The 25457-nt window shown below is 35.8% G+C and overlaps 1 protein-coding gene across 3 annotated transcripts in view; it reads left to right on the top strand.

Annotated features, from left to right (window-relative positions):
- LOC110109585 (early endosome antigen 1) overlaps positions 1-25202 on the top strand; it is a 32974-nt gene extending 7772 nt beyond the window's left edge. For 2 of the 3 annotated variants that reach the window (XM_020840734.2, XM_020840732.2), the window contains 10 exons: positions 8633-8833; positions 9009-9131; positions 9752-9789; positions 9876-9993; positions 17192-18188; positions 18270-22090; positions 22932-23066; positions 23513-23620; positions 23750-23889; positions 24571-25202. In XM_020840734.2, the coding sequence (XP_020696393.1) occupies positions 8633-8833; positions 9009-9131; positions 9752-9789; positions 9876-9993; positions 17192-18188; positions 18270-22090; positions 22932-23066; positions 23513-23620; positions 23750-23889; positions 24571-24808 (5919 nt within the window). In that variant the 3' untranslated portion in view covers positions 24809-25202. The remainder of the gene's footprint in view (positions 1-8632; positions 8834-9008; positions 9132-9751; positions 9790-9875; positions 9994-17191; positions 18189-18269; positions 22091-22931; positions 23067-23512; positions 23621-23749; positions 23890-24570) is intronic. The other variant, XM_028696042.1, reaches the window with a different exon arrangement.
- Positions 25203-25457: the final 255 nt, after the last annotated feature.

The following is a 25457-nucleotide window of genomic DNA, read 5'->3' as shown; positions in this document are numbered from 1 at the left end:
ATGAAATGTGATTTTTGGAAAAGCTATAACCTGCGGGTTTGCTTTGGAAATCCTGTGGGCTCTTTCCACCCTTTTTTCTCATCCCCTCCGGAAATCTTGTGGGCTCTTTCCAACCTTTCTTCTCGGGCTTCTAACCTCTTTCGTCTCTCCACAAGTGCCACTCCACCTGTATCCTTCTTCTCTAAGTGAAACAACTTTAGAGTGTCGTCAAGTGATTGAGTCAAAGTTTGTAAGTCGGTTAAATTTTGCAAGAGTCATTGTTGTAAGTCTTTTGATTTCTATTTTTTTATATTTTATTTGAAATGTAAGAGTTTGTTCTTCCCTTTTCTCATCCTTAGTCATTTTCGTCGGTAGAAGTCCAGTCCCTTTATTTGTGGGCGAAGGGTATAGGCACCCCTATATTTTTTGCCCGCATCAAATATACAATAGCATGAGAGCTTCAAATCAAACATTCCTGCCCGAATAAAAGATACAACAGTGCAGGTCTTCAAGTTAGTAGTACATGTTATTCAATTATTTAATATTTTTTTGAAAATCCGGCAACCTCCTGACATTCCCTACCTGCAAAAGGAGGTTAGGATGGCATTTGTCGTTTTTCATCCCGCTCAAATCAAAGATACGACAGCGCAAGGTCTCCATATAATCATCTCTCCTGCCCAGATCAAAGATACAACGGTACAGGTCTTCAAATTGGCAGGTACCTGTTATTTCTCCCTCTTTTTATTTATTTATTTTACAAACACTCTCTCTATTTGATTTGTATACTCATATGCAGTAGACAGGTACAGATGATGGTAGGTTCAATCAAGTGGAGTCGATTGGGATTCTTGTGGCAGGGGGAAATCAGGTCGATCGGGATGAAGCAGACTACGAGAATACATGCAGCCGAGGGCTAGGGATCAGGCTGGTGATCGCGTGCGGGAGCAAACAACTCGGGTAAGAGATAGGGTGCGAGGGAAGGCTGAGAAGACGAGAGGGCAAGGAGCTCTAGAGAGTTGTTCCTGAGCACTTGAGTGCAAACGGACCAAGAGAGTAGCGAGCGCGTGAATGTCGAATTAATTAAAAGGGAGCAATTCTTCTGAGAGTTTTCTTATCGTGGGGGAGTTACATAAGGGAACAGATGTTCCATTTGGGGGTGAAATGGCATGTGGGGCCGGGCTGGTTAGCAATCAACACAAAGTTTGTTCATAGAGAAGAATAAAAAGCTGCATTTGAATAACTAATGTTGAAATGCAATGCTATCAAATCTGAGGAGCATACTATTACACGGTTCATTGATGTTTGCATCCTACTATTACAAATATCATATAAATACAATAATATTGGGCGTTTTTTCATATCACCAAATTAAATCTATCTATTTAGGAGCCTATAGCCTATAAGATGATACTGGATATATAAAGGAAAGGAGATTAAAAGTAACAAAAGAATATCAAGTGCAGTTTTTCATAGATAAGAAATTGCAAGAGTGATGCAATGTGATTACCATGGATGCCTTTCACTTATTATTATGACGACCACAATAATATAACAGACATACTATCCATGATGGTTTTAAAAACACTTTATCTATAAAATATGAAGGAAAGGTGGTGGTTTTGATACCCATGAGAGATTTATCAAGTCCTAGATTTTTCTAAAAACAAGTGAAAGACCATCCTACCCCTCCTTCATTCCAAATAGAAGGATAGGATTAATGACAAAAATTTTTAGGGGATTTGAAGGCTAATTCAGCTAAGTAATTAATCAATTTTATTAGATTTGTATTTGGGTTGATTTGGTTTGATTCGAGCTAATTAGCGTCGATTTAATTTAGGTTTGGGTCGATAGCGTTTAATTGAGTCGATTGAAGTACGCTCGATTTGAATTTAATCAATTTGATTTCGTGCGTTTAAATTTATTTAAGTAATAACCAAATTAATTTTTGATAATTTCAGCCTCGAGCATAGTCAAATTAACTCGTCGAGGCCCAATTAAATTTACTTGATTATTAATTATATTGATTTGGGCTTGAATCAACTCAATTTAATGATCAACGACAACATCGAGGTCAAATAAGGCTCGAATTGAGTCAACTCAAACTCGACATTGTCGAATTAAATTTATGCAATATAGTCGACTTCAATTAACTCAAATTCGGCTCGATCTGAAATTTATCGGCAATCAACAGGACGGTTTGGGTCACCAAAATTGAGGTCAACAACAGTCACATTGCATTGCTCAATGCATTCAGATAACAAGTTAAGAAGATAGAAAGCTGCACAAAACAATTATGCCTTCATTATTAATGCTAACTATCTCAGTATCATGCCACCACGCCTTTTTGTCGTTAAAAAAGTATATTAACAAAAGCATTGAAGCCAATGTTTCAGATACTCTCTAAATCTTGACAAAAAATAAACACAAATCAATTCTTTAAAATATTTTTCTGCATTCTGAACAAAATCTTGACATCGGAATAGAAATTTATAAAAACTTTGAAAAGATGCTTTCATCAAGAAATAACATTTTAATAACTTTGCAACAGATTTATCATTTGCCGGTTTCTTTCCTTAGTATTTAGAGTACCACAGTTAACACTGAGGAGAAAGGAATACCTCCAACAGGCTTCTACAGCATGATGAAGCTTTTCATCTGAACTAATAACCAATTTGAGTGGAAGCAACATTTTTTTAGATGAATTTTCGGCAGTGCCTGTCATCAATATGTAATAGGTAATGTACAACTGCAGAAGTGGAATATGAGGAAAACCATGAAAACCAGCAGGTTCACAGATCATGCTACTTCAAATCTGTATCTCTTTATTCTAGGAAAAGTAACTTGCCTGAATCGTGAACTGGCAGTACATTTGCATCACTTTTATCATGCAAATCTCTTTCTTCCTTGATAGCAATAGAGGTATTTGCAGGTTCTTCAACAAATAAGCAGTCATCCTGAGGCTTCAGAGGTGCTTTATTTTCTGAAAGAGGTCACAAAACTGTTGAGAAAAATTAATAAAAAAGGGACTGAATTAACAGACTACCACAGATCAAAAGCTAATTGGCACTTTAGATAGCATACTAAATCATATGTTTTCCCATTTCTTTTCGCATATCTCAAATAATATTATCACATTTTGAATGAAAATTCTCACTTGAGCATGAGATCGCTATTCTGCGATAACTTTCTTTACAGGTGTTGGATAGACATGTTTTCATAAGTTTTTCTTTTTCTTTTTTCAATATATGGGGACAAAATTTATGTATCAAAGAGAAGGCTGGTAGTTGAGCTGATGGTAGTTAACAAAAACTATATAAGTTAACATTTTTTAGATGAATCTGATTTCATTTATAGAAGGAGAAAACATATAATTGCTTCCAGTAATAAAAATTTAGGTCTATCCAGAAGTTTTTCAATAACGAATCATAGATAATGCCAAGATTTTATAGGCTATGCACATTATTATTCCCAACGATTTAAAAATGGAACTGCTTTATCTATTCCACCTATCAAAGAGCTTGAAATAGCTTTATAGTATCGTTCTCCCCTTCCAGAAAAAATGTCATTGGATTGCATATAAGTAATGATTTAAATGTCAAAAAAATTTTGATATTTAACATTTTAAAGTTAAGGAATCAAGTATTAGCAGGTGAAGTAAAGAATCATTGAGAATCAATGGAGAAAGACATGAATATTTGATGATATTGGTTAATATTAACATGTTTGAGAGGAGGCTTAATATACAAATAAATCTTCATCATACCTATATGTTTATCTACCATGCTTATCTGTCCATCATCAGCGTGCAAAGTATCTACAGTATCAAATATAACCTCACTTGGTTTAGAAGAAACGTTACAAGCTAAAGTACTAGCTTTTCCTACAACAGGCTCCATTTTGAAAACTTGGGCAGTAGTCTTTCCTGTAAGAAAATTTAAAATACAAAGTATGCAAGCAAGCTTAGCACTGAACCATCCACCAAATTTTGTAGGAATACCTTCTCAGATAGGCATATATAAAACTAATTAATGACATCTAAAGTTCATTTAGATTATGCCTAACCTTTTTCCTTACTAACAGGTTTTGATGCCATAGTGTGCTCTGAAGGCTTAATGTCAATGACGTCAGAAACAGACCCTTTCTTGGGTGTAAAATGGGTTTTATTAGCGTTTGAACAGAGTAATGTAGGAGCAACTGTCTTCCGTGATATTGAGGGAGGCTTAACATATGCAAAATCACTACGGTGTCCACAAGCACTTGGATTTCCTCTTCCATGTGACCTTTTCCACGATGTCAGTGTAACCACTTCTTCGTTGGTAATAAACTTTACTTTGCCAGCTTCAATTTTCCTCCAAGTTCTATTGTGCGAAAATTGGTGAGCTGGTAAATGTCTTTTACTAACAGCTTCAGCACTCCGTAAACATTCCTCACAGCGCCACCCATTTGGAACTTCGAAACACACAGAACTCATACAATACCTGGAAATATTTAAAAAAAAAACTAAATCAAACTATCACTATAAGAATCTAGAAACCTGATACTTGCAGGGAAAACCACCTATTTAACAAACTTGGTTACTGCTAAAAGACATTATAAATCTTATATGAAAAAAAAAAGGTGGGGATATCAAAAACATAACTTATACAGTCAACTAGTTTAAAACTTAAAAGGAAATTTCAAAGTTGCATTTAGATTGGCTATACGATATGCATGCAAAAGTTGGGCAAAAAATTGTTGAAAACTATTAAAATAATCCCAAATATGTGGCCAGCATATTTCCACCTAGAACAACTCAATAATATGTTGAAAACACCTTTACCTCTATAAATATCCAATAATCCATGAACAACTTTTCATCTACAACAATCCAAATATATGTAGACAGTAGCATTCCATTTTTATCTGTAGTTAATTTTGAATTATATAATTAAATATTGATGTCCATATTTGTTTTTTTCCATAATGATTATATCTCTATATATTTATTGATAACTTATCATCTTATTTTATACATAGAACAAGGAAAATTCAATATTACAATTTTCCATTTTTACTCTCCCATGTTCTTATAATTTTCAAAATGGTATCTAAGTCATTAAGGTTCCACTCCTGGAGGTCAAAGGGTTCAATATGGCCTCTCTTCTCCATGCGGACTGGTCCTCCACAAACACAAAAAGGCAAAATTCATCTAATAAGAGTGGCAAAAATATATGTGAAGCATTCACTTGGAAAGAAAAAAGTAGAAACTTCCGCAAAAAAGATGATGAAAATTGCCATGAACAAGCCAGTGGTGAAGGAGCCAGAAACTCTGACTCTAGTAATCAGCTTAAAACCAAGATCCAAAACATAAAAAATCCATAATGAAATACTAGGCTAAAAATTTCCAAAGAGAAACAATAACAAAGACAATTGGGCCAGCTCTCTCCTTTCTGCTCCTGCCAATTGAACAACATTAATCAAATGCATTCAACTATTCTCCCAGTAAAAGCATATTCTAGAACATCAATGAAATAATCTTGGTTTCTTAGAAAAGTAAATTCCCATACGCCCTGATAACAAACAAGAAGCAAACTACAACTTGGTTGGTAGATTCAAAAGCGTTAGATCATATGACGAGAAAAAATGACTTTCGCAATTATAATCTAAGTCATGAAAAATTAAAATGTTTAAATTGCATATGAGTTACCATAAAAAAGGTCGAAATAGATTCAGTCACTCTCTCAAAAAAAATCTGGCACTCGACTCCATGCTGCTAGTGCCTGATTAGATTATAAGTTACTATCAATCAGAAAGCTCACTTGTGACAATTGTATACCTAATTTTCATTTAATCTTCATCACTTTCAGGACTTGAACCTGCGGAGAGCAAATGAGCATGGAAGAACACAAGTTGCATGAGCGCGGAGAAGCATGCAAGTTGTGCGAGAGCGCAAGTTATGTGCAACACATAGATAAGCAGAACAAAGTTAATCGGCATCGTGTGGAAAAGCAAGGCAAATCAAGCATTCACCGAGATGAAAATTTGCTAGAATTCTTTCATTGCTTATAAAATAAATGCAGGAAAATGATAGGAAATACTTGGATTTCCAAGTGTTTCTCACCAAGATCAAGTAGATCCAAGGAAAATCTGCTGTCCACAGCAGAAAAAACAGCCAAAATACAAGAAAAATCTGAGATGAAAGCGCAGGAAAACGATGCAAACACTTTTATTTCGATAATGGATGAAAAGCACTTGCAAGATACAACTTTCCTTCAATTCGAGAGGAAGGAAAAACTCTCCAAAAGATCTCCGGCGAAGCCAAGAGCCCAAGACACCAAAACCTAGATCTCAAAACAATTCAAATTCAAGATAATCCAAATCCCTCCCAAAAACACCTAATTAAAGACAAAGGAATATTACAAATGACCTAAACACCCCTTAGTTCAAAAATATTTCCCTCCTAATCTTGCATTTAGCCCATAATGGGCTCCACCAAGTTTCCGCCCAGAGCCTGGCTCCCGCTGGGTCTATTCCGTCGCCTGGAATAGACCCAGACCGGTCCCTCCTGGACCGGTCCAGCCGGCCCCTCCTGGGCCGGCGTAACAGAAAGGTAGGGGTAGACCTAAAAAGACTTGGTTAGAAAATATTAGAAATGACCTTTCTTTTTTAGATTTAAACGAGAATTTGACTTTTAATAGGACACAATGGAGAAAAAAGATTCATGTAGCCGACCCCACGTAGTGGGATAAAGGATTGATGTTGTTGTTGTTGTTGTATAACATCGCCAGTCTAATTGTAATTTTATGAAGTTATCCATTAAGCCTTATTGATATCCTTTTATTACATAATATTTTTGAGATATTTGTCTATTTTAATAATTCAATTTTATCTTTAGAAGTTATATTATCATTTCTTTTGTACGATAGATTCAAGTACTTAAATTTGTTACATCTATGTATTACTTTATCATCTAATAATATTGGTTGATAATTGTCAATATAACACCGCTAAAATTATACGTCACATATTAAGTTTTTTTCTACTAATTCTAAGGCTTCTATTTTGTTAAAACATTTTCTTCGCTGTTCTCAATTTTCATTTTTTTTAGTGAATACCTCATCGATTCGAACTATTATCTAATATATGTTGATATTTTTTAATATGATCTCTGATAAAATTGCATGTCGTAATTTTTAATTCTAAGTCCTCCATCTTTAAAATGTTTTCTCCATTGTAGAATAGATTATGATCAACTTTATATTCAACATTTAATGTTTTCATCTCTTATCACCTATTAATATAGTTTTCTATTTGGCACAATCTCCTTGGCCAATATATATAGTTAGGATTTAAAATTGAGATGCTCTATTTCTGAAATTTCTTCTTTTAATTATGTTATTTTTATTGAAACAATATTTGAAGATTTTACCTTTTTTTAGCCATAATATAGTTAGAAACAAATTTATACATTAAGAGGAATGCTATGCTGCATAAACCTTTGTGACATTTCCCTTTTATTGAACACAGAAAAAGGCTACATGCCCATGCAAAGCCCACAAAAGCTCTTGACGTAGAGAGAGATGGAAAGAGAGCTTAATAATCTCAAGTGAACATATAATGCATCCAGTCCCTTTATGTCAATTTAGCAGTTAACTAATCAAAATTTTTTTTTTAATACTGTTGGTGGGGTAATATAGCATTACTCTTGAGCAAAATTTATATAATACACATCTAATATTATACTTGTTTTCTGTTTTGTTAATCATGTGATATGCCAAGTCAGAGGAGTTATTATTCATTATATAAGGAATCATTGGGAACTATTTATGAAGGTTTTTATTGTTGAAGATTTTAATTTATTAAGATTTTAATATTTTAAGAAGTTTTAATTGTGGAAGGTTTTAATATTTTAAGAAGGTTTTTATTATGGAAGGTTTTAATTTATGAAGGTTTTAATTGTGGAAGGTTTTAATATTTTAAGAAGGTTTTTATTGTGGAAGGTTTTAATTTATGAAGGTTTTAATTGTGTAAGATTTTAATATTTTAGGGAGGTTTTAATTGTGTGTTAGGGCTATTTAAGGAGGAGTTTTATCTAGGGTTTTCATATTATGTATGTTGAGTTTATTTTCCTCTTGTTGGTGTGAGTTTCCTAGCGGTGGTTAGGGTTTGTGGGAGAGCCGATCTACGTTTCGAATAGTAGATTAATTGTATCTTTCATTATTAGTTGGAGTAATAAAAAATCTGCCCCTATTTGTGTTTATGTATTTCTTCTTCTCTATTTTGCTAATTTTGCTTCCAAGACGCATTATCATGCTCATATTTTTTTTACTAATTTGGAACTTATACTTGAAAATAAACATGATCTTCAATACATATATATCAATTTATTAATGCCCATTCCATATTTTGCGGACTATTTCTTAAAAATAATTTACACATTGATCATTGTTCCATGAACGTGATGACAATAAAATAAAAATGAGATTGAATTACAACATTAAACATCGTCACCCTTGGGCTGCTTCAATTTATATATTGCAACAAGAATGTGAGCACAAATCATGTTTTAGCGGACTAAAAATTCCGTTATACTTTGTTTAATCTTCATTGTCATCATCCCCTTTGCTTCTGGTATGTGATTATAAGCATTCTGTTTTTGATCTGATTGCTTCAGATTCCGCAACCAGGATGGGACAAACTATTTGTGTCATTCTCCCCTACTGATTCGGGGAAAGCGATTGCAAAGACAACCAAAGCTAGTGTGAGGAATGGGAGCTGTAAATGGTCAGATCCAATTTATGAAACTACAAGACTTCTCCAGGATCCAAAGACAAAAGATTTTGATGAGAAGCTCTATAAGCTTGTGGTGGCAATGGTATTAAAGCCTCCTTGGACATGTTCATAGGTTAAAATATCACATATGATCCAGTTATTTACAGAGAACTTATTTTGAAGGTTATCTACTGTAATGACGTTTTACGTCTTACCCTGCTTTGGTATATTATTAATGGCTGATGTTTCCCTGACCTTAGATTAATATTTATTACCAGGGCTCTTCTCGGTCTAGTCTGCTTGGAGAGGTTATCATCAATCTTGCTGACTTTGTAGATGCTTTGAAGCCTTCCTCCGCTGCATTACCCCTTCATGGCTGTGACTTTGGCACAATATTACATGTGAGGATGCCTTTCCGATTTCCAAGTTTTGTATTATGAGAGTTCCTTTCACCCTATAATGGCGCCTGTAATATTGGCATGCTATTGTCCAAGTTGAATTAAACTTCTAGTTCCATTTGCTGGTCATTTGAACTTGACAAAAAAAAGCTGTGTCCTTTGTTCAATGTAGTTATTTTAATGCTGCTCCATCTAATTTAATCCCATGATCAGGTAGGGTGTTTCCAGGGGTGGCTAGTTGCCAACAACCCTGTTACTCACTTTTTCTTATCCCATTCGAACCTAAAGGGTATGAGACAGTGGCTAGCCATGTTTGCACTTTAATTTTATCATCTGCATCTGTTGGTACCATACAACTGTTACCCTAAAACATGCAGAGGGAGGTATGAGACGTCGGCTAGCCATGTTCCACACTTTAATGTTATGGTCTGCATCTGTTGGTACCATGCAACTGTAAAGGAAGGGTAACCAATGGACTAAACCAGATTTAGAACTGTACTTTAAATGTAAACATAAAAACCTAGACCAACAATTGGCAATTACCCCTTTCATGAATAATTATGTGTATGTATTATTTTTCTCCCTTATAGTGTTCAAATTTTAATACTTTTTTTCTATTTCAGGTGACTGTGCAACTTTTAACCTCAAAAACAGGGTTCAGGTAGTACTATGGTAGACATTTTGAACATTTGTAGATGCTTTTGTAGTTACAAAACGCTTGACTTGTATCTGATTCTGTCATTTAAGAGAATTTGAGCAACAAAGGGAGCTTAGTGTAAAGGGCTTTCAAGCATCTTCTGGCAAGAGAATTCATGACAATGAGGCTATACCTGCTCCTGCTGGAACCAGCGAACACATAGATAAGGTTGGATTAACTTTTTATTTGTCACATCTGGAGCAACCATTTGAGCTTAACTTTATACTTAACCAGCGGACCTTAATATTGAAATTCTATATCTTCAAGTATTTGCAAAAACAATCTTTTTTAGAAGTATTATTTAATGCCTAACACTGAGTGAAGACAATCGAATGGTTTTTTTGGATCCATATATGAATTAATTCTCTCATTTTTTATTAAGTTTGTATATCCAATTTAATCAAAACCTCAAATTGAAGGATAAAAGACTTATTGTTAATTGCAGATTTTGATGAATCTCATGTTCTATTTTAGGTATTATTCAAATTGATATCGTTTTATTCCTTCCTGGTAAAACACCCAAAAAATTTCAGTTCCATTGAGTCAAATATTTGATAGATATAAAATAAATATATGCATACTTCAATTTGCGAATCCTCTCTTATTCTTCTGTAATATAGCATCTTCTATTGTATGGGAATATTTTTTCTACATGTGTCAAGATTATTAATCGGATTTGAGTTACGTAGAGTAAAGGTTGACGTGTTTGTCTTAGTGCTGGGTAGTAACAAATATTAAACCAATGGCAAGAGGGACTTGTACATTTGATTATATAAAATGTGACTATAATCGTATAAAATGTTTGTTCCGCAACCATTCTTTATTTTCTTCTTTTTTCTTTTTGAAGTAAAACTGTAGAATTGATTTAGGATACTAAACAGGTTAGCATTTAAAAGAAACAAGTGACATTAGACAGCTCTTTTTTTTTTGTTAGAATTATTAGAATTATTATGCTAAAAGATGTCACCTAAACAATAATATTATCACATGTGGTTAATAGTTACTATAAATTTATTACATCTATTATTTTAACATATTTTTATTATTGTCATTTTAATTCCTTTATTGCTCTGTTCTTTTATCTTTATATAGACATATGTGTACTAGCATCAAGTTTAATCAAACAAATGTGTAGTAATTTATGATTTCTAACCATTTTTATAGCAGAATTGTTCATCTTCATAGATTTTCAATTCTTTTTGACAAAAAACTTCCTCAAAACTAAAAGATGGTTGAATTTTTAAATGAAATCAATCGTCAGTTTCTAACCTTCACACTTCTCGATGGCATACAATCATTGTCTTTTCTATAGGCCTTTGCTATTTATTTTATTGTCATTTATAATGTGAAAAGGTGGCAATGTCACGATCCGTCCTGGAGACTCGAACTAAAGAGGGGGGAACGAACAGTCTAAAGATTAATACATTTTTTCACAATTACACATAACAGTAAATGACCAATATTCCTCAAACAACCACTAACACTACTATTACAATTGATACGTCATCAGAAAATCACCTTGATCGGGCACTAATCTCGAGGCAAAAGCACGTCGGAAACTTCAAAATTAAGTCGGAGACCATCTCAACTCGGATTTCAACAAACTTATAGTTGAACTGAGCGTCTCGGAAATACGAATCCAACAACACCAAATTCAACTCAATCCGACCCCAAATGAGTCCAAATCAAGGACCCGAAGCGCTGTTGGAAGGTTCAAACCACAATTTGAGTTACCAAACGGTCTCCGATTTTAACGAGCTTATACTCGAATCGAACGGCTCGACGAGACAAATCCAACGAGCCCAAGATCACTGAATTCCGAAATCACTAAGGCCTCCAAATGTCTGACGAACGGCCCATGATCATGGGGTTCAATATCGGCCGTTCAATCCAACCAACTCCCCATTTACCTTGATCTCTAACCTATTTACGGGTCATGCCACTCCAGAAAATCTATAAATAGACCCCTCCATCTTCTCTTGAAAGAGTAGGAAGCAAGAAGAGAAGAGAGAAAGAGAGGAAGAAGCTCCTTTTCCTCGACAACCGCCGGAAGCCTCGCCGGACCACCACAAAGCCTCGCCGGACCATCGGCAGGTGAGCCTCGCCGGACCATCGCAGAGCTTCGCCGGGACAACCACATGCAGGCACTCACCCTCGCCCTTGGAACTTGCCGGAAGCCTCGCCGGAACCACCGCGGAGCTTCGCATGATCACCGCCGGAGCCTTCGTCGAAGCCACCGCCTGAGGCCCTCACTTTCTGCCAGAGGCCCCTCAACCTTCACCAAAGCCCTCACCTTTGCCCAGAGGTCCTTCTTTCCAACACCTGAGGCCCTCACCAACCACTTGAGGCCCTCATCTTCACCAAAGGCCCTCACCTTTTTGCCAGAGGGCCCTCACCTTCATCAAGGCCCTCATCTTTGCCAGAGGCCCTCAACCTTTGCCAGAGGCCCTCACCTTCGTCGAACCACCGCCGAAGGCCCTCACCCCGTCGACCACCGCCTGACGCCGTTGCTCCGCCGAACAACCATCCTGACGGTTCCTCCGCCGGACCACACTTAGGCCCTCACCTCCGCCGGACCACCGCTGACGCCATTGCTCCGCCGACCACCAATTGAGACCGCTCACCTCCGCCGACCACCGCCTGACGCCGTTGCTCCGCGACCAACCCTGAGGCCCGGACTTCTTCCGGACCACCACTTAAGGCCATGCGCTCCATCGGCAACCACCTAAGGCCCGGAACTTCCCACCATGACAACCACTTGAGGCCCGGACTCCGCCCGGACCACCACTGAGGCCCGGACTTCCTCCGGACCACCACTCAAAGCCCTGAGCTCCACTAGGCCACCACCTGACCCCAACTTCTATAGAAGTATCGCCTTTCTACTAGGTCTTTCAGATCCCGGTTCCTCGCCGACTTACGGTCCTCCCAACCTCCGCTCGCTACTATGGTCATTCCGACCTCCTCAACATACAACGGATTTTTCAGACCCCGTCTCCTGCCTGACAGTCCTCCCGACCTCCGTTGCCTACTTATGGTCAACCGACCTCCATCACCAGACAACGGTCACTCAAACCCCGGTCTCCTTGCCAACTACGGTCCTCCCGACTCCGCGCCTACTAGGTCTTTCTGACCTCCATCACCAGACAACGATCTTTCCGACCTCCATCATATCCACTATGGTCATGCTGACAAAACAAATACATCTATTGTAACTCCAACCATGTAATACACTTTATATGATGTACATTTATGACATCAAGCCAAGGCCTTCTCCCTAAGAAGGCCTCATTTGTAATCGACTATAAATACGAGTGGATTCATTCAAACTAGGTCAGGCCCCGTGGTTTTTCCCCCTTTTCAGGGGTTTTCCACGTAAAAACTCTGGTGTCTCTTATGAACGCTACAGCCTCTCTCTTATCTGATTGTGTGCTGGATCTTCGTATAATGCTAAGACGTTAAACTATATATTTTCTCTGCTGCCGCGAATACTCCAGGACGCAACAACAATGAATATGCTTTTAAACATAAACATTGTTTACTGCTTTCATTTGAGCGTCATCTTCTATAGACGTATTCCTTTCTTTCAGTCATTTTCCCTTATCAGGAGACTTACCTGAAAATGTTAGTTTAATATAATGAGTTTACAAAATAAACTCAGTGGGTAATCATTATTAAATATACAACAATAAATCATGTAAAATAATCATATAAAATAAATAAACATCTTTCTTCATCTTTATATAATTAATATATACATATTCTTTCATGTATTATAGGTTTTATAATTTCACATAACTTATTTCATATTTTGTCTCATTTATCCATTTTCACTTAACATTTTTTAAAAAATTTGACATTTTATTCATTTTCATTTTTATTACTACAGGAGCACCGTTTAAATGTAATAATAAAAATATAACTATTTTTATTTCCATTTCCTTTTTCCTTTTAACGTGCACTGGTACGTTGCTTTCCCATTTAGTATTATACCGGGATGAACTCCTGTAATTTGCATGTCTATTCTTTTTCCTTTTTCATTTCTTCATTTATATTTTTATTTATAATTTATAAGTTATATCAACTTTCCTCATTCTTTACTTGTATTCTTATATGTATATAAGTGTCATGTATATAAATACTTTTCAACTTCACTTTCTATTTCATTTACATGTATTATATATATGTATATATATTTATATCTCTTTCACATATTCATATACCTTCATACTCACATAATATCAATATATATTTTCAGTCATTTTTAGTTGTAACAATTTCTTTATCAAATTTCCACCACCATCTATGCATTTGAATTTACATTTCCTTTACTCATACTAGTCCCAAAAAATAAGTAAAACAATTAGATAAAATACTACTTTCAAATTTGAAAGGAAAAATACAATATTGAAATTTTACACAATTATAATTATCCACTTTAAATATTTCAAAGCTTTAATTCTTTCCAAACCCTAAGCTTTGCTGTGGATTTTTTAACACTTGTTTCAACTCAATATGAAGATCTTTCACTATTCAAAATTACATAATAATATCTTAATCAATGCTAAATTTGAATGCCTAAAATATAATACTAAAATTCGATATCTTAAATATCATCCAAAAACAAACATTAAATTTCCTCCACAATTATTACACTATCGATCTTTATAATATAAGTTACCTCATAAAATCTTTCCTTCCAAATGAAATTTCCCTTCCTTCATTGTCTAATCGAAGTTTATGCCATTTGAATTCTTCCTATCACAATAATATTTTCTTTCATTTAGAAAAAAATTTAGAAAAATAAACTTAAGTAAATTCTAATAATTTTAAATTATTTACTTCTTTCTCTGTTGTCATAAGTAGAAGAAAAATTCAAAATCCCAAATTCCTTCCTCATCTTTTAAATTTCTTCCTTTTCGCTTTCAATCTCTTCCTTTGCCTTTAATTAAACAATCTCTCACTATTTAGAAGAGGTAATACGACAAGATTTACACAAAAAAAGGGAAAAATCAACAAACGTTCATTCTTTTCCTCTCAATTGCCTCTTATGATAGAACACATCTCTATTGCGTTTTCTTCTACAAGAACGAATGAAATTATATTTATTTCTTATGAGCAGTAGTTATTTTTATCTCACGTACGCGATCCTTCGCTCAAAACAATGAACTGAGCCCTCCAGTCACGTCCGCGCTCGCTTTAGGCCTGCTCAGGTCCCGGCTTGCCCGCTGTTTCACCCTTGCTCGATTCAAGGTTTATTTAGAGGCTAGCAGGTTCAATTGAATGGGTCAGTCTAAACCGGTTCTTACAGGAAACATCGTCTTGTAATTTTTTTTTGTCTCTATCCATCTTCAAGATGTGGGTGCTCTCTACTTAACTTCAAAAAATGGAATCCTTTCAAAACCTTTCTTGTTTGAAAAATAATTTTTTTATTATAGTTATTTTTCCTCATGTGCCTTATTTTGATCTTAAATCTTCATCATCAATACTCTTTATTTCCAACTTTAGATTTGACTTTTGATTGCAATTTTGATTGTTTGTTTTTGTGAAGTACAGTTTGGAGTTGGGTTATTCATGCCAGCTTCGAGCTTGTATAGCTTTCAACATTATTAAAAATTGCCAGTGTACAAGATTCTTTCCTGATTAATTTTCCTTGCTGTAAGTAAACATTGTAATAAACTTGATCCTAAATTCTGGTAACAAACTGGTGTAACCAAAGTGATCAATGACAATATGGGCTACATTTTTATTTGATGCAGGCCGGCTATGGGTCTTTATTGGAACTAAGAAGGTGATAGAAATCCAATCTCCACAGCAAAAACCTAAAAATAATAAAGAAAAAACGCAGCAAAAATCAGTGAGAAAGAAAGAGATTATGGGCTAATTTTATTGATATAGGTACAACAAATCAAGATATACACAGCAAAAACATAAAAATAGTAAAGAAAAATGCTGCAGAAATCATTGAGAAAGAAAGAGATTATGGGCTAATTTTATTGATATAGGCACAACAAATCAAGATGCAAGTTGATATACTATTTAAGAAGTAGATTGGCTCTACCCTAGGCGTCGTTAGGAACAACTCCTAAGAAAAAATACAGCAAACACACAAATCACATAATAAAAATAAAAAATCTAATCAGCCCTACATAAGCTTTTATAATTTCCTCCTAAATCTGAATTCAAATCAGCCCCCTTTTCTTAAATAATTTTTCCTAATTTTCTCCCAAATTTGAATTCAATTCAGTCCCCCCTTCGCTAAATAAACTCTTCTAATTCCCTCTAATTTTAGTTTCCTATGGTAAGTAATTAAATGTGAAATTATTTCCCTTTGGATCCCCCGCTTTTCTTGCACGTCGTCCATCCTAGTAAGGCCCACAGCCTCCACCAATCCATCATTAGGTTTATTAGCCTGATAAAGCCCCCTTGGAGTTTATCTATAGGAGATGAAAGTTTAACGCTTAACATTTTTTTTTTCTTAACATACGAATCGCTAATTTCTTTTCATTTATTTTAATGTGTTAAAGAAATATTTATTACTCATTAGTCTCATATTCATGGTACTTTTGATTTGCTTCATGGAGTAACTGAGTCTTGCACTTTCTAAGGTTTTGAACTATCTCTGCAAACCTAAAACCTCTCATTCTTCCCATTCATTTCTATTAAGAATATAGTGATAAAATTTATGTAATTAAACCCCAATTTATAATTTTTTTTCCTGGCATTCCTTGTTGTCATTTCTTTGTTCTACCCTTGCTTTAGGCATCTTTTTTCACTTCCCCTCTTATCTCTGGACTATTGGAACTCAGGATCATTGTTTTATTTTGTTCTTGATGCATCATATGATCGAATATGGACTTAGTAAAACAAGTCTAACAAAGGAAAACAAACCTATTCTATCGGTCTATAAAGTGCACACTACAGCAGCTTCTCAACCATTTTCATCATTTTCTGTATAATTTTCTAAGTAGTAACTGTAAATTATTTATACTTTAGACACTGCAAATTTTTAAGTGTTTACAACATGTGCAAGCACCATGCAAACTTTCTTCAGAATGTTGGTATTTTCACCATTTTTTTCCCTTGAGTTGAATGTTTTGCTTTGTCGGCTATAGTATTTTATGATTTAAGCAATTTTTTTTAATATCAGTTAATTAAGTGTTTGGAAGCTTATATCAAGTGTTAACATTTGATTCATTGAACTCTGTTCTCTAGTTCACTTCATATGTATATCTTTCTCACAGATGGTGTCATTATTTACAGAAACATTCATACTGGGACAAACTTCTTTTTCAAGATTAAATTTGATTAATTTAATTTATTGTCTGGTTCTGTTATTACTTACATGTTTATAATGCCTTTCAAGTAGGTTAATGCAAGGGGCAGGTTCAAGGGCGATTGTACAGGGCTTCCTCCTCTTGAGGAGGTGGGTGAGTTGGATGAAGAGTACGAAGATTCAGCTGCTGGAGTTGATGGTTCATCATACACCTCAGAAAGTTTATATGTTGAAAAGAATGATTTTTCTGGCTTGGCTGAACTTGATGGTCTCAAGAGCAGGGCTTCTGGCGATGCAGTTGAATTTACACCAGTTCATAGCTCAAGCACAGGGAAAGGAGAGAACAATTACAAGCAGCTTTCAAGCCAGCTAGGCAACCATTGGAGTCATGGTTGGAGTTCAGACTACTCGATTGATAATGATTTACCTTCTACTTTTGAAGACAGTGCTACACTGAATGCAAGAGTACAAGTGGCCGAGTCAGCAATTTTGCAGCTTAAATCTGAAGCGAAGTCATTGCAAAATATATCTGATGAATTATCTTCCGAAACACAACATTTAGCTCAACAACTTGCCATGGAGCTTTCCTCAGGGGAAAAGCTTGCTGGAGAATTCAACATACTCAAATCTGAGTATTGGAAGTTCAAAAATGACCTTGATGTGCTGAAGGCTACTTCAGCTTCTCAACATAGTTCTAGAAGGAAAACCCCTTCAGCTGTGCAGGTGAAATGCTTCCCAGAGGAGGCCTCATTTGAGAGTACACTTGATGCAGGGCACAACAACCAACCTAGTGATTTCCAGTCAAAGTTGCTTCAGGGTATTTTTCTTATTGAATGTAAAGCTCAGCAGATTCAAAATAAGGCATGCTTAGCGTATGATGGCAATGTATTCGATTATATCTATTCAGAATTTAGTGTTCTGGGCAGCTTGATTCAGAATCTTAAACAAAGTATTACCCAGGAATTGTCTGTAGAACATGTGAGTGGAAGACAGACAAGAAAAAATCAATATTCATCGGTTTCACCATCTCAGCAACATGTCCACGGACAGGATGATGTAACTTGTTTTGCTGATATTCTTTATTCAGAAGGTATGTTTCTGTGCTTAAATGATCACCAAGTATTTTTCCTTGAGCAGTAGCCATTTTTTAAGGAAAATGTTGTTGACGCAGGCATTAAGGAGAAGAAAATGGTTGAACTTTCAGAACAATTGGATATATCAAACACTGAGAATAGAAGTCTTGCTGGTAGGATGACTCAAATGGAGTGTTACTATGAAGCACTTATTCATGAACTTGAGGAAAGACAGAAACAAACATCAGATCAGCTGGAAAACCTTAAGGCCGAACATGCATCTTGCTTTTATACGATTTCTGATCTTCAAAATCAAAATGAAAAATTACTTGAAGAATTGAATGGTCAGTTAATAAGATTTGCTGAAGATCGGCGTAACTTAGAATCTTTCATAAAAGAACTTGAGAAGAGGGCTATTTCCTCTGAGACAATGCTGAAAAGGGTCCGGTGGAACTATGCCATAGCAGTTGACCGATTGCAGAAAGACCTTGAACTGCTTTCCTTCCAAGTTCTGTCAATGTATGAGGCAAATCAGAGCCTTGCAAAGCAAGCACTTGCTGATGCTACCGAACAACATCGTGATAACTATTCAGAGGAGATGCAACTTTGGCATAGAGGTGAATGGTTGGCTGCTTCTAACCAAAAACAACAGAAACTAGCTCTTGCTGAAATTCAGCATGACATTTCTTTGGCAAATGGTGATCAGGAGTTATCTGCAATAATTAATGGTGTATCCGAAAATTCCAATCACAGAATGCTCAACAATTTTTCTTCCAAAGAGGAAAATAAAGGCGCATCTCAAACTGGTTTATCCATGGAATTCCATGTCAATGAAGAGCCAAATGCTTCGGCTAATGCATTAAAGTTGCATGACATACCCTCAGCTGCTTCCATACATGATTTCATGCAGGATAGAAAGGATCCCTCACTTTCCCATAATTCATTGATGGAAAAACTTAGGAGCGGTTGTCTTTACAATTTGAATGTCGAAAAGCCCATTGATTATTCTCAAATATCTGACAATGCTGAATATATGAAGGATGTTTATCACTATCCTCCACCAGAAAAACAACGATTTGATTATAGGGCTGGTTCGAAAGAGATAGAAATGTCACTTGACATGTTGAAACAGCTCCACGCAACTTCTGGAGGTGAACTTTCAGAAGTTGTCATGCTTTACATGCATTGGGAAGTTTATGCACAGGTTTTACAAGAAACATTCCGTGAGGTATTTCCTGGGATTGGTCACATGAATGTCAAGTTAGTTGAACTTCAAGAGAAAATAAAACACTGTACAAATGACAATGAATTTCTGATCCTTGAGATGCAAGCTGCCTTGGATGAGTCTAGGATATTAAGAGAGGCTGAAGAAAAATGCATCAGTAGATATAATGAGTTAGTATCCAAAAATCATATTATGGAAGTAAAACTTAATGATGTTTTATATGAGAATAGTTTTCTTGTGCAGAAAGTGGCAGATTGCCAGAGTTTGATAGCAGATTTTGGAGTTTCTGAAAGCAAGTATAAGGCATGTGCTGCTGAAAATATTGAGCTTAAAAATATGCTGAAAGAAGAAAACACACAAAGAGACTATCTTCAAAGTAAAGTTAGCTCCTTAACCGAAGAATTTAAGTCACTGAAGGAGCAATATGAGATAAAGTGCTCTCTGAACTCTGATCTCCAAAGAGGTGCCACAAATATTCAAGACAAGTTGCGAGATCTTTGTAATTGTGTTATTTTTTGTAGTCAGCAAATTTGTGATTCTATCTTTGATGATGTATTTGTAAAGGAGGAATTAGATAGTGAAAACTATGATGCCATAATTTCTCACTTACAGCAGTTCCAACATAAAGTATCTTGTAGGCTATTTAGTATCCAGCAAGAGAAAAAAGTGGCAGAGGAGCAAAGGGAGATTGATCAACGTACATTAAATGAGAGAGAATCACATATCTCATACATGAAACAGAAGTTTGACTCTGAGTTGGAAGAGGTAAGGACAAAGCTTGAGCATTCAAGAACCAAAGTTCAAGATTTAGAGATAGAGCTTCAAGAGGCAGTAAAGAAACTTAAGCTTAGCAAGGAAGCTGAAGAAGGGCACATATTGGAAAATAGAAAATTGTTGTCAAATATGTCTATTCTGGAAGTTGAACTGCAGCTAGCTACTGATGAATGCAGAGATTTCAGTAAAAAATTGCTTGCTACAGAGGGCGTTGTTAATGAGGAGCTTGCAAATACTAAGTTGAGACTTACAGATTTAATGCAGGAAAACAGGGACTTGTTGTTTTCCATCCAGTCTTGCAATGAGGCATCCGTGAAATTGGAATATGAGATCTCTAGCTTGAAAGATAGTTTGCATTATGCCGAGGATAAACTGCAGTCTGAAAGAAAAATAAGAGATGATCTTGAGGTTTCAGTTGCAGATCTTAAGTTACAAGTGGTGGAGACAAGTCAGCAACTCCTGTCCTTCAATGAGCAGAATGATGAATTGTGCTATCTTAGGACGAGGGTTCTGGATCTGGAAAGAGATGTGCAGCATGTGGAGCTTTGTAAAGAAAGAGAGAGAGAAAGGGATGCTGAAACTTCATTCATTAAATTTGAAGTTGCTAATATGGAAAATCATTTGATCACAGCTTTTGGGCATTCAATATCTGCTGATGTTGAATTAACTTTCATCAGAAACCAACTCTATTCTAAAATTGAAGAGTTTGTTGTTCATCAGAAGACATCAAAAAGCATAATTGAGCAGCTCCATTTAAAGTATTTAGATGTCATTGCTTCACTAGAAAAATACGTTGCCAGTGAAGCGGAATTGATGGCTGAAAGAGAAAGGTTGTCAACTGATCTCCTATCAGCAAAATCCACACTTGAAGTCCTTCATGGTGAAAAAGAAAGACTACTAGCCTACGTCGATGCAAACACGATAAATCGGGCTGAATTTGAAGATCTCAAGATGAAAGCTGCAATTTCTGAAGCTAATTATGCCAAGGAGAAACGAAAATATGAGGATGAAATCTGTTCGTTAAAAAGCATGTTGCTGAGGTTGGAGGAGTTAGATGAACTTGAGTTATCAAAAGTTGAGTTAGATTTAATAGTGGTTTTTCTTAGGTCAAAATTAAGTGAACAAAAAACACATGCAGCTTTATTTGAGGAATGCGACTATGAACTGAGAAAATTAAGAGAGCAACACAGTGAGCTCAATCGGAAGCTCTCAGAGCAGATTTTGAAGACAGAGGAGTTCAAGAATCTTTCTATCCATCTTAGAGAGCTTAAAGACAAAGCCGATGCTGAGTCTCATCATGCTCGTGAAAGAAGAGAGTCCGAGGGGTCTTCCCTTGTCGGCCAGGAGTCACTTAGAATAGCATTTATTAAGGAACAATATGAGTCCAAGATACACGAGTTGAAAAATCAGTGCTTTGTATCCAGAAAATATGCTGAGGAAATGCTGATGAAGTTGCAAAATTCTCTTGATGATAACGAGAAAAGAAAGAAAAGTGAGGCTTCTCTTGCCAAAAGAAATGAAGAAATTTCAGTTCTATTATCTGACCTTGAGGCTGAACTACAAACTGTTGTGGCTGATCGGAGAGAATTGATTAAAGCTTATGACAGAATGAAGGCTGAGTTGGAATGCACTATTTTAAGCCTCGAGTGCTGCAAGGAAGAAAAGCTAAGACTTCAAAATTCGTTGAAGGAGACCTGTGATGAAAGAGAAAAAATTAGAGTAGAACTGGACTTGGTGAAACGCTTGCTTGAGAATATGGCATCTACCACGGGGACCAGACCTGAAAGAAATTATGAAGCACATAAGCCAGATGCCACATTAATTGGGGAACTTCTAGATGATTGTCGTCTTGGCATTTCAGTTATGTATGATGATCCATCGAGTGCATGTGGCATCTGCTCTGAAGATCAAGCGGCCAAGGTTGGTAGAGATCTTCTAAGTGAGACAATTTAATCTAGCCCATTCTGGGATTTAGATGATATGAAGTTTACTAGCATAAACAAATACTTATATATGAGTGTTGGCAAACTGATATTATTCTTTGAAATTGAAGTTTAAACAAGAAAACCTAATTTATTAAGTAATACATCTTGCCTTAACATACTTTTCTGTTTGCCAATTGCTCCTGTGAATTCTAACTCATGCTTTGCTTGTTTCGTATTCCATTTGAAGTGATTAAAGTTCCAGTGATAGTAATATTAGATGGTTTGAAATTCATTAAAGTGGTGGAGATTCTAACAAATAGAAGATGCTTCAGTTTGGATGAGTGTTATTTCCGAAAGAATTTTCTCTTTAAGTTTGTGGTTCTTCTTGTGAAAATATTAGGTTAGTAAATTAGTTGTTGCATAACGTTCTGTCATTCAACAACATGGTTGATTTTTTATCTATGATTAAAGCTTTTTGCCATTATTGGATTTATTTTTTATATATAACAGTATATCAAATAATATCATCACATACAATATTTTTTTATGCGCTGTTGCTCCTTTTCTTTTAAATTTGAGGCCTTTGATGCATCTTGGAAGTTAAAGCAGGAAACAAAAGAGAAGAAACCCCTGGCTCCGTCCAAGCTGGGCCAGCTGGCTGGCCCCGTGTATCAGCCTCATGGCACGCTTTCTCTTAAATTACTAATGTTTGGGGTTCTATCACTGTCAATTACTTTCTTGTCAATAATGTATTAAGAAGGATATTTTTATGCTTTATTTGTAGTAGATGCCGTTTTCAAGTTTGTTTTAGAGTTTTTGTTCATATTGTTTGACAGAAAAATCTTCTAAAGGAACCAGTGGCAGAGCGGTCGACACTGTTGGAAAATAATGCAACACAGATTGCCCATTTTAAAGAACACTTCAGAGAACAACAGAAACTAATGACTGGCATGGAGCTTCTTCATAAACAGGTATATCATCATTTTGGTGAACAAAACGACTCGCTATTAATGCTGTTACTCTTCGGGGTAAACTATGCCTTATGCCTTAATGCCTTTACATGAGTTATTAGTTAGGATAGTTGCGATCGTGGGACAACATAAGTGATTTTAACATTGAATTTAGCTATCCAATAACATAAGGGATGATAGTTCAGTTTTTTTTTTCTGTTTTAAACAATATGATGGTTCGAAAATCAGAAGAGAACGTAAAAATTGAAGGCAATTGAAAGACATCTCTGCGGTGAAGCAAAATGTGGATATGAAAACTGGTTTATAGCTACGTTGAATTCTAAAGGGAGTGAAGAAATAACGGGGGGTCGAACAAGGCCCAATTTGCTTCTAAATATGCTATTCTCATGCTAATTAGGATTTATTTCTAGGTTTGTTTTGTCATGTTCCCTTTACTATGCATGCAGTTGCAAAGTTTGAGAAATGAGAACCTGTCATCTGATCTTGGATTTGAAGAGGATCACTCTGATGCTGATCTTCAAGATCTACATAGAGAATTAGCACAACTAGAAATGGTATGCATGAAAAGAAACTCAGTTTAGCTCCGTAATAATATTATGGACTAGGCCCTGCTGTCAAACTCATTACTCATTACTTATTGGTAACTTTTTATCAAATTAACTTATGACCTTGATTCTTGCTAGGCAAATGAACAATTGGGAAGTATTTTCCCTTCATATAAAAAACTCACTAGTTATGGAAATGCATTAGAAAGGGTACTGGCTCTGGAGCTTGAGCTTGCGGAAGCATTACAAGTTAAGAAATCAGGAAGTCATATCCAGAGGTAAATGTTATGGTATTTATTTTTCTTTTTCGCTTATATGAGACCTCATGTTTGCATTCTTGTATACCCACATAACTTGCTGCTTATAACAGTTCATTATTGCACAAATTTGCTGCAATTAGTTTCACTAAACTGACCGTTTTTGGTTTACAAGCTATAGCTAGGTCTTTTTTTAACTTAAGAGTATTTTCTAGTACTCTCAACTCATTAAGGTCCAACTGATATTTTTTTTATTTTTAATTTCATAGTCTTATTAATCTTTATCCTCAACATAAATTCATACTTGCAACAATTACCGTCATCTCTCGGCCTGTCCTGCAGCTGAAAAATTATTCTATGCGGGCACCGAACGCACTTTATCGTCCGAAGATCAACCAGAATGCACCACATCAGCAGTACCGAGCCGCAATACCTAGCCGGATACCGAGCAGGGAGCGACGTGGCGCATTCTGATTGGTCTCTGAACGGTATTTGACATCCGCACAGAATAATTTCACCCTGCAGCCTACATAAATTTGTAGCTTCAACCCTTCATTGAATCTTATTGCAGCTAATATCCAGTTTTATCTTCATTCGGCAGTACTAAACCCTAAGTGGTCATCCATTTCTATTATGTATTAAACCACCCCATTACTAAGATGTAACCCTTGATCACTTGTGTTCTGCATTGATGCGCTTCAGCTCATTCCTAAAGCAACACAATGATGATGAGGCAATATTCCAGAGCTTCAAAGACATCAATGAATTGATAAAAGATATGATTGAGCTGAAGAAAAGAAATGCTGCTATAGAAACCCAATTACAAGAGATGCATGGTAGATACTCTCAGCTAAGCCTGCAATTTGCAGAGGTGGAAGGAGAGAGACAGAAACTTGTCATGTCATTGAAAAATAGAACACCAAAGAAATCACAGTCTTAAGTACTTTTTGTTGCAGAATGATTTTCTCGTCAGGTGGTCGCCATTTCAGCTGAAAAATGTATTCCAGATATTTGGGAATTTATAGATACGGATGCAGAAGCTGCTATTTAGCATCTTGGTCGATATGCTATTCTGCAATGTTCAATGATGGATTTGCTGGCAGGAGGATGACCGTTCGATTGAATTAATTTGTAATTTGTTTGGTGTATTATACCGCAATGTATAATGTATAGCGAGAAAAATATATTTTTCTGTGCGGTGTAGTTTATTTTGGATCGAACACAAACTAAAATAGTAAGTTGTATTTCTTGAACGCTGTTCATGATGTCATTGATATTAAACATTTTTAATGAATGCCATTTGTAGTGCCACAAAGAAATATTTTGAGATAAAATTTATTTATTGTCTGAATTCTTAATTGTCAACATTTGTGTGACAGAGTTCTCGTAGATGCTGTGTGCATATGGATGGCTTGCCTTCATGCATCTTAAATTGGCAAATAATATGTTTGCTAGGGAATTAGACTTCATTTGAAACAGTTTTCTTGCTTCTGTTTAGTTGTGGGATCCCAAATTTCTCGTTGCAACTTTCCCTTTCTGTGCGTGAGAAATGGTGTTGATAGAGTACAACAACAATATCAAGTCTTTAT

This window comes from Dendrobium catenatum, unplaced genomic scaffold, assembly GCF_001605985.2.
Source record: "Dendrobium catenatum unplaced genomic scaffold, ASM160598v2 fragScaff_scaffold_716, whole genome shotgun sequence".
Taxonomy (NCBI): domain Eukaryota; kingdom Viridiplantae; phylum Streptophyta; class Magnoliopsida; order Asparagales; family Orchidaceae; genus Dendrobium; species Dendrobium catenatum.
This window is presented reverse-complemented; position numbering and strand designations above follow the sequence as displayed.